At 38.8% G+C, this 10,407-nt stretch overlaps 1 protein-coding gene across 1 annotated transcript; it reads right to left on the bottom strand.

Annotated features, from left to right (window-relative positions):
* Positions 1–131: 131 nt before the first annotated feature.
* Positions 132–8,172, bottom strand: slc13a5b (solute carrier family 13 member 5b). The gene is made up of 12 exons (XM_046074692.1): positions 8,041–8,172; positions 6,846–6,974; positions 6,615–6,751; positions 6,134–6,354; positions 5,827–6,007; positions 5,610–5,732; positions 5,265–5,477; positions 5,075–5,181; positions 4,838–4,959; positions 4,201–4,362; positions 2,977–3,114; positions 132–1,789 (listed from the first exon to the last, which is right to left on the bottom strand). Exons 1-12 carry the CDS (start codon positions 8,137–8,139, stop codon positions 1,664–1,666), a joined length of 1,758 nt encoding a protein of 585 aa, XP_045930648.1. The 5' UTR covers positions 8,140–8,172; the 3' UTR covers positions 132–1,663.
* Positions 8,173–10,407: the final 2,235 nt, after the last annotated feature.

Here is a 10,407-nt window from a genome sequence, read left to right as displayed (position 1 = left end):
ACAACTGACATGCCATGTTTGTTAAATAACACTGCGTATGGAAAATAAATGATTTAGTCTGTACAGTTGTTGTAGGTATAGTTGTTCTATCAGAGTTACCACTGTATGTAGAGGCAATAAAACAAGAAAGAAACATTAAAACTCAAGTCTTTTATTTTTATAGTTTGTAACAGGCTAATGAAACAGTGTTTACTTTAGCCCATTGGCAATTTAAGATACTTTATACATCATTTCCTAGATGCACATTGGTTCATAAATAACACTTTATTATGTATTTATTATTATTATTGCAATTCAGGCATACTTTATTATTGCAGTGAGATATTTCTCAATATCAGCACAAAATATTGATACAAATATTGAAAATCGGTTTTCAGTTCAATCACTTAGTATGTTTGTACAAGGCACATATAGATTTCTTTTACATTTAAAAGTTGAATGATGCTGGTACTATAACAAACCCTTAATAGGTCAATGCAGAGGTCAATTTGGATTCAAAGAGACAAAAGTACATGTTTATTTGTAGTCTCTGCTATACTGTACGTTTTAGCCCATTTTCTAAAAATACCAAAATGGCAAACCTAACCTACAGCCCCTGTTCCTTTACTGTAAATGTATTCAGAGAGATGTGCTTGAAAAATATTTAGTACTTGATACTTGACTTGGTGGAAGAAGTATTTATTTTTCTCAAGTATTTTTAGCAACACCACAGTGTAAAAATAGTTGATATTTATTTAATATTTGACTTAGATGAAAGTATATTTTGACAAAAAAAAATTACCAATAGTAAAAGTACTCATTAAGCAGCTGAATTGCCCTTGTCAGTGTTAAATTATATGTGATATTATTGGATTATTATTACTAAATGTATAGAATTTAAATTTTCTGTCTGGTTGAGATAGAGCTAATGTATATGCAGTTGAGTATTTTAATATATAATAATTTCATATTATCCTAATAAAGTAACTAGTAACCACAGCTGTCAGAGAAATGTAGTAGAACAAAAAGTATACAGAACAATATGACAAGATTTCCCTTTGAAATGCATGAAGTAAAAGCAGAAGCAGCATAAAATGTAAATTCCTAAGTAAAGTACAAGTACTTCAAAATTGTGTGTAAGTGCAATACTTGGGTAAGGTTAAGTTCTTATGTTATACTGCATGGCTTATTGCTATTAAGATGCAGCTACATGTGACTATATAAAAAATTTCTAATAACTTACACCTTTTGCATAGCCCTTCATTTGATGTGTTTTTATAAAAAAGAGTGCACTCCAATGGTGTTTTATGAATTGGCTGCTTAGAAGGATTATAAAGTCTCTATTTGCAGTTATAAATGCTGACTGAGTAGATGATTACTGTAATAGTGTTTTATAAGCATACATTTTTTCTTTAAATTGTAATACAATGTGATACAGTGTAAAAAACAAAAATTCAACCACTCTTCTGTAATTCCCAATCATATTCATCACCACTTTCTTTCACAAGCAAGACTCAGGTGTCATCGAAAACAAGCAATGAAAGGCTTGTGTTCTAGCAGCAATCGGACGCATGCAGTCCACCGTGTGGTCTCATGCTGTCGCTCTGACCCGGGGTGTATGTCTGGCACCTGTGTATAGGGAGAGCAGGGTGTTCGTGGATTATCTCCTATGACCGAATTAGGCTCACACCCCAGTAACGTTGGCCCAGGCAGGGAAGGAGTCCAGGTCAAACATGGCCTTGCCCCAGCTGTTGATGGCCAGTGTAATGCAAAGGATGCCAATGATGTTCATGATTATTCCTGTCCTGGCCTGATGGAGAATAAGAGTAAGTAGTGATATTAAAGCAAAGGTTCAACATTTTGGGAAATACGCTTATTCACTTACTTGCAGAGCATTAGATAAGAAGACCGATACCACTCTTGTGTCTTTTCATTAATTATGAGGGTACGACCAGCAGCTGGTTAGCTTAGAACTCTGAACTTTGCTTACTGTCTATGCTCATTGTCTAAGTGTCTCCACCTGTGCCTCATTTGTCCCTGTCCTCTTGTTTACTTAAGTTTCTGTCTCTTCATTATGTGCTGTTGGCTTGTCCCTGGGAAACTGTCAAGCGTCTCTGTGCCCGCCTTTGGATATTTGTGGATTTTTGTGTGCCGTCATTGCTTGGATTTATGCTTTTCCTATGTTTCTGGACTATGGATTAGTTTTGCCTTTTGGTCTTTGAACTGCCTCGCCATTGTTGTACATTTTTTCTCTGTGGATCTGTTAAAAACACTCTACTATACCTGCTCCATCTTGGTGTCTGCATTGTGGGTCCAATCCCCTATTTCCCTGTGTATATGCTTGGGTTACACACAAACATATTGATTTTTGAGCTTTAGAGGTGCTGGTAGGCAGATTTAGTTTTTGTTGGACTGAGCTAGGCTACCTGTTTCCCTTGTTTCCAGTCTTCATACTAGGTTAAGCTGCTGGCAGTAGCTTCATATCATACCAAAAGGTGTATTTAGACAGAAAACGAAGTGAGATTTAGAGGTGATGCGACTGCATACAATGTCAACAGAAAGGCGCGATTAGAGTCAAATTCAACATCAGAAGATGTGTTGAAGCAAGCTTAAATAGTTTAAGATTAAGTGAAAATTTCCTTATCTCAGGGTTTATGAATCGGTTTTATAAACATACAGACATGACAGGAAAAGGAGAGGGACCAGGCGGAAATGGCTGAAAGAACTGGAGTCCCCCGGGGAATTCTGAGATCATTGTATGCGCTGCCACACTAACTAACTGTTTTTAGCTAGCCATGCTACATCTGACCCTCAGCAAGAAAGCAAATAAGTGCATTTCCCAAAATGTCAAAATATTCCACATCAGGTCGCAACTGCAAGTGACTATGAACACATAAGTTCAGCTATCCTTAGAGTGTAACAGTGGCAACTATGGTGACAACTTTGCATGTTCAACATTTAATTTAATGAACAAACACAACAAACTGCCATACTCACCATGTCAGCAACCTTGAGGTACCCATAAGAGAAGACAATAGCGTTTGGAGGCGTAGCAACAGGCAGCATGAAGGCAAAAGAGGCACTCAGAGTACAAGGCACCATGACGTACAGTGGATTGATTCCAATGGACTGAGACTGCAATCATCACACAGAAAGATTCAGCAGTCTGAGACAGGGATGAACATAGCCTTGATAACAAAATCCTCCACTAAACCATGTGGCTATTTTTCTGCAACCGTAATCACTGACTCATAACTCAGAGTGAAATGTGTGCAATTCTGTGAGGAGTGGAAACTCTCATTAAGTGGGTGTAATTAAGATGTAATTCCTGCAAGCTTGGTGCTGAATCACGTTATCTAAAATAGAAAAGCACTACATATGTAGCGATAATGGCAGACCTCTATGATGCAGAAAACATTACTCTGGAATTTGCTTCTGAATTACATATCCCACAGTAGCTTACAAGTGCACAGTAATTTCTGGTTCTTAAAATAAACAGAGGGTGAAAGATTTAAACTTTATATTCTTCTTTAAAGTACAGGCTATATATCAGGTCACTACATTGACAATGTTTTGTCTTGTCTGATGTGTTTTGTTTAAATTAAATGCTAAAAGATTCACTTGACTGGATGACACAAAGTGACATACCACAAGCCACAGTGTGTGTCATCTCCCCACTTTCAGCTATGTAACTGATCAGATGGTCTTCTCTTTCTCTTCTTTCATTTTATCTCTATTTTCACACAACGACTGGATGCCCTTGTGTGCCCGCTGGGCTTTGCCTTCCATAAGTATCTATTTGAATGCCTCTTCTTGGCACTGTCCTTCACAACCCAGCTTTGGCGTTCTCTCGAGTGCTTGACTAGCCGGCACAGTAATGCCATTCTTCAGCCGCAGTGGGGTGGGCATTACAAGGCACTGGCTGAATTGGTGTGTTTGGCATGTTATTAATGGGAGGAGGGGCCCGGGGAAGGGGACCAAACATATTCAGCCTGAATGACCAACTGGGTAACAAAACAAGGGAAAATAGGCCGGCTCTCACTGGGAGTAGTTTCAATGCTGGACTCCAATTGGGGAAAATCGGTTCAAATTAAATTACACTATGTAGCACTTCACCTCACTGAACCACTGCCAAACATAACTGTCTGTCACCTGCAGTCTGAGATCCTGCCTCTGCTTTTTTTGTTAAAAACATTTCACTCTCTCTCTCTTAGAACTTACCATTGAGGCTAAGACAGGTAGGAAGAGCGTCGCAGTGGCCACATTACTGGTGCACTCTGTGAAGGTAGCAATCAACAGGCATAAGATGATAGCAATTGCCCAGGGAGGAATATTTTGCAGAGGAGTCATTTGATCTCCTATCCATTTTGAGAGTCCTGATTCCTACAGAGAAACACACAACATAATAATAATGGATTAAAGTCTTTTCTGGAAATGTACACAGTATTAATTTAAACAGATAAGTTAACATTTGCTCATTTACTGTGAGTATACTCTAATTAAGGTTTGTGCGCCATATACAGTATCCTTTGAAATGTAACTCAGGGGCATAAAACTGCGAAATAAATTAAACAAAAGTAACACATTCAGTGGAGAATTTGAACTGGCAGCAATTTGAAATGTTTGGTTTGCATTGCAGTAACATAAACCACTCTGATAGCAGAGAAAACTATCTACCATAAATACTATAAAACGAGGGTTGAATTTCATGAAAATATTTAGCAACTTTGAACACAGCCAACCATGAAGCCACCACCACACTTCCTGCTCCAGAGACATTATTATTCTTACTGTCCATATTGTGTGTAAGCTCTTGGCCCAGTTTCCCATTAACATTATGACTGTCACTGTCACTTACTTCACTGCCTTTGGCCAGAGCAAAACCTCCTCCAAGGAGAAGCACAATGCCCCATGGTAACTTCTTTTGGGCTATTTTCCAGGTGAGCAGAGGTGGAGTTGGGCAAACAGTTTGATGGGGTGCTACAGATCCAATAAATTCAGTGTCAGTATTGAAACATTGCACTGTCTCCCCCTCTTAAAACTTGCATATGAATGTATGACATGTAATCTATATTCTTCCAGAACGGTGCCTCACCTGTGTCAAATCTTTGAGTCCTCCACGAACAGAAATGTGGGGGTTTGGAGGGTAAAACAAAGAGAAGGATGGCAATGAAGATTGCAACCGTGGCATCTGTCACATACCTGAGAAGTGGAGTGAAGAGGGAATTAAAATTTCTTCAAAGCAAAAAATTCAAAGAATTGGAAATAGAAAAATTTTGACAAACTCTGCTTTGGAGTTGAAGATATCTGTCGCCCAGCCGTTAACAAAACCTGGGTCCCTTGTGAACCATAGCACCACCAGCAGAATGAAGAGACCCAGGACATTTATCTCTCCAAAGGACATGGGCCCCAGCAGGCGATGTTGCTCTCGGATCACATTATAGGCAGCGATGTCCTTCTCTGTCTTCACAGCCCCACAGCCCCACGTCTTCTTAAAGCTAGAGGGATCACACAGGAAAAATCTTTGTGTCACCTCTACGCTCAATCACACTCCTGCTGCGGTAAAGGTTTCTTGATGTTGATTCAAGTCTCTGTCACTATGATTAGGCTTTAACCATCACCAAACTCACTTGAATCCCATGAAGACAAACTGCAGCCAAAGCCAGGCCAGTGTGAGCATGAGGATCATGTTAGGAAAGGCAAAGCCGAACCAGGAGGCAAAGTTAATCACATCTCCGTTTTGAGGAAAGAGTCTGGAGTAAACAACAAATAACATATATAATATTTTGTGGAACAACAATGAAAGTAATACAACATAACAAAACAGGGCTTTGAGAAAACACTCACTGGTTCATCTGGCCCTTGAGCACCAGATTGGGGCCGGTTCCTGTCAGTGTGGCGGTGCCGCCGATGCTGGCAGCGTAACAAACACACAGGGTCATCCCTTTACACATTCTCTGCCTTTCTGCTGCCTGTTTATGCATGGCAGCCTCCACTGCAACATCTAAGAAAGTCACCACTACTGGGCCTTCAAACAGAGAGAAAGGAATGAAAAGAGCTACTAGCAACACAGTTTGATGAGTAGAAAGTTTGTGTGATGCTGTACATTGTCTTCAGTACTTTTTCTTGCCAAACAGACTTGAAGATGACTCACCTTGTCCCTCACTCTGTTTCTCTGTCTGTGGAGGCTGTTTGCTTTCCGTGTCTGTTGTCTGGACCTGCTCCTCTGAGCTGAGGATCTGAGGTATCTCTGCCTCGCTTTTGTTGAGCTGATCCAGCACTGCTTGGACAATAGGCACCATCATTGCTGTGGTAGCCGTGTTACTGATCCACATGGACAAGAAGGCTGTCACACCCATGAAACCCAACATCAAACTGTCAGGAACAACAAAAAACATAAACACTGTTAGTGGCCTGGATTGGATGAGGGAGGCTTGAGTGTTTTACAACATTCAACAATAAAGAGGAAGAAAGACAGACTTTTATTATAGCAATGAAAAGCTTGAACATGGTTTCCTTATCTATATCAGGTGTTTTTGATGATATCATAGATGATTAGATATTCTTTGGAAACATAAGTCTTAAAGATCACAAGTCAAACAGAGAATCTGGGGGTGTGCATCTGAGCCACTCACAGTGCTGGACGCACACCAACAAAGAGCAGCACCCTCAAGGCGATGCGCTTGTGCAGATTCCAGTGCTCCACTGCTACTGCAACCAGCAGTCCCCCCACAAACAACAGGTTTGTGTCCTTCAGGTACTGCATACACACCTGAGACAGCAGGGTCACACAGAGTAACGTGTGTGAACAGCAATTCGTCCCTGTTGGGGAAAATTCTACACACTGCTGCAGTTATTTTACTTACGTCCTTGGATTTCATGATGCCAAACAGGGGGAAAAGGACAGCTGGGAGCAGAGCTGTTACAGCCAGTGGTAGAACCTCTGTGCACCAGAAAACAGCCATCAGGACTATCACATAGGCACATTCTGCCTCCTGTAAAAAATGGAACAATGAACAAACAAAAAAACATGTTAAAAACATACTGGCAAACGCACACAAACACAAAGACCTTGCTTTAGAGCTCAAGATCCCATCTGGAAAGGCACAATCTGTGAAAATCAGCTTCTGAGATCTGAGTATATATCATTAAGATGGTATGATGGTTCAAAGGGTGAAGATAAGTGTGCATACTGTTCTTTTGTTTCTGGTCACCTGATTGTACCAGCAGTTCTCATACTTATGAGCTCTATAACCAACCTTACATTATTATACATAAATATTAATATTTCATAAATATTAATTTGTCATGTTTTATTGCATTACCTGCCTAATTAAGACCTTCAAGCCTTGATTGCTTTTAGATTGCTAAAAACCTTTGTATTCAGTTTTTGCAAGCAACCAAATTATCCTAAAGTTTCAGTCCTCATACTTTGTTACCCTCCTCTACACTATGTCTTTGTTCATGGCTGCTTTGCATTGCAGTTTATCATAACATGCTTACATGCCTGTGTGCATGTCTGTAATGTCACATGTAGGGGTAACGCCTGCCTAGCCCTTTGACTCTGTGTTCCCACGCTGGACATGACCCTACATGTTAACAGAAAGGAGTTAAAATAACAAGTCTTCAGGGCGCTCCAGCCTCAGGCATTACTGGACAATTCACATGCATTTTGCTCCAAGTGCGCTGCGCACTTGTGAGTCCCATCAACAGGTGCAGTAGAGAACCAGTATCCATCAGACTCATTCATTTTAACAAAATGTTAGCCAAAAAATCTTCGGCGCGCTGAATTTAGTTCAGTCCTGTGTTAAAAACTACATGCACAAGATGTGAAATGTTCCTAATTAAACTAGCTTTTAAAACAAACAAAAAAAAACTATCTTAAAAAAATACACTTAAAAAAATTCTGAGTGCAGTAGCCTTTGTGGTTCCAAATAACAACTTTAGATCCATTACTTTTTCATGGCAAAATCATCAACAGCTGCTGAATTTCTCCACTTTAACAGTGTGGTAAAGTTTAATTTAAATTAATCTAGTGTTTTATCCAAATCTGTTACATACCGATGTTCCGATCACTAAAGGCAGTGGAAGAAGAAGAAACGGAGCTGAGAATAGGATAAGCTCATTCTTAACAGAGCGAAGATATTTGAAGAATGCCATCCTGTAGGAAAAACGGAGAAAAGGAAGCCTTCGCACTATGGATCGCGCTTTTGAGGCGCAGAGGAGAGGAGGAGGGGGAGTCCCACAGCAAATAAAGGAGGGAGAGAGGCGAATCACAATGAAGAGCGAGAGAGTGAATGAAAGAGAGAGAGAGAGAGAGAGAAAGAGAGAGAGAGATGTGCTAGGGTACTTACACTAAGCGACAGATTTATTATTCAGAATCAAAAACAAGGTCCACATAATCAGCAAACTTCCCATATAGTCACAAAAAATCATATTTTCTTCTGGCATTACTAGCACTGGCTGTGGCTGTAAGTAATCTTAATCGTAGCAATGCTTTTATTTTCATCACAAGTTGACATCACTTACTCTCATTGATCTCATGATAAATAATTAATTTATCTCATGATGAAAACTTTTAAAAAATATGAGGTCTTGAGTTCAGACAGCGTGATCCCACCCACTTTTATCTATAGCTATCAAAAAAGCATGATTGATTGTTCTAAGAATCAGCTAAAATGTTCCTCCACTTAAACAGCAAACCTCCCAAATTATCCCTATTTTGAATTACTGCACTGAATAAATTTGATTGTTAAAAAAGTTGTGAACTTGAGATTCCTGCAGCTGCCAAATCATATTTACAGGTGCCGATTAGTTAAAGCCATTACTTTTTTAACCCCTTCAGTGTAGTGAAGAAGATTTTGTCAGTTGTGACTGTTAAAGAATTGAGTATAACTGTGTATTTATTCATGCTTGTCATCCTTTTAATGAAGATAAGATGAATACTTATTGCTCTTGCATCAGAATAGACTTTGTCATAGTCAGTGTTGGGCAGTAACACGTTATTAGTAACGCCTTCAGTAACGCGTTACTGTAATAATATTACAGTAAGTGTTACTACTAGTCATTCTGTGGGAAACACTGGAAATATAGTAAGGTAACTAGTAACGTAACTAGTTACTTTTATCACCCAGTAATAAGTAAAGTAGTAGTATTACTTTTTTAAGGAGAAATAAGTAACTAGTAATATATTACAGTTTCTGAGTAACTTACCCAACATATGGTCAAAGTCAAGACTAATCAATTGAATCACTGCTGCGCCTTATGATTTCGGTAAACCAGCAATGGGTTAATCATAGGTATACCTGCTTTTATTTTCATCATAAGATGATGTCACTTATTCTCATTTATCACAAGATAAATACTGGTCAGCAGGGCGATAGCCTGGATTTTAAAAACACTGAGGTCATGACTTTTGACATGAGTGCGACCCCACCCACCTGAGAAACTTTAAAATGTCTATCAGCAAAACTTTTTAAATTTTCTGATTATTGTAATTTTACTTAGTTAACTTCTAAATTGTATATCCCTAGACAGTCTAAATAATGTTACGATTTTGCACACTGCCAGGATATAATTTTGGTGGATAAAACAAAAAATTCCTTTTAAACTTAAATAATCTTAAACAAAAACAGGCAAAGATAGTTGGTGTGAAAGATATCACAGTCAATCATTCTGTGTCAAGAATGGTAGCCCAGTGGATATGTATTTAACAACCCTCCATCACCTATTGTAACCTTAATGACCCAAGACCGCTGAGTTTCTGAAGAGTTAATAAAGATGCAATGGATATTGGGAGATCAGCTAACAAGGTCTCCTCTTTAAGAAGCGTGTTAGAGTGCCAACCAGGTTTTTCAGCATTTCATTGTTTGTATTACACTTATTAAGTAACAATTAAGTTAGTAGTAGTAGCAGTAATTATGTTTATCTCACAATTATTTAAGTGAATAATGATTCCACCTCTTTCCTCCGTGTGTTTTCTGCGTACCTGAACACTTCAGCCCATATGCCCTTCACCAGAAAACACCTCTCTACAGCTGTTCAAATGCATCTTCCAGAACAGATAAACTAGGTTCATACTGTGTTAATGTGGTAATACTGTGTGGATTAATGGGAAACTGGGAGAATTATTTTGGGCATGTGGGCAAAATGGCTTCCACTTCCTCAAAAATATTAGGGTTTCAGCAAGTTAGATTGTCTTCATTTTTATATATATATATCAATCAACGTATGCAGTACTTTGTTTCCCTTATGCCAGAGGGTGGAAGCCTATCTTCCTCAAATGTACTCCAATAAATTATATATAAATACATTTCCTTTTCCTTTAGCAGTCTCTGTCATATTTCAACATGACAGTAACGTGAATTTTTCTTTACTGTATTATGTAAGTGATACAACTATTCTGGCTTTAAATGTAAACCTGTAGTG

This window comes from Micropterus dolomieu, linkage group LG17 (genome assembly GCF_021292245.1).
Source record: "Micropterus dolomieu isolate WLL.071019.BEF.003 ecotype Adirondacks linkage group LG17, ASM2129224v1, whole genome shotgun sequence".
NCBI lineage: Eukaryota > Metazoa > Chordata > Actinopteri > Centrarchiformes > Centrarchidae > Micropterus > Micropterus dolomieu.
The sequence above is the reverse complement of the archived record's forward strand: the minus strand, read 5'-3'. Positions and strand labels throughout refer to the sequence as shown.

Coding starts and splice junctions, on each gene's coding strand:
- slc13a5b (XM_046074692.1), bottom strand. CDS start 8,139: ATGGCATTCTTCAAATATCTTCGCTCTGTTAAGAATGAGCTTATCCTA. Junction 4,960..5,074: donor GACTCAAAGATTTGACACAG/GTGAGGCACCGT, acceptor TTGGATCTGTAG/CACCCCATCAAACTGTTTGC. Junction 3,115..4,200: donor TACCTGTCTTAGCCTCAATG/GTAAGTTCTAAG, acceptor TGATGATTGCAG/TCTCAGTCCATTGGAATCAA.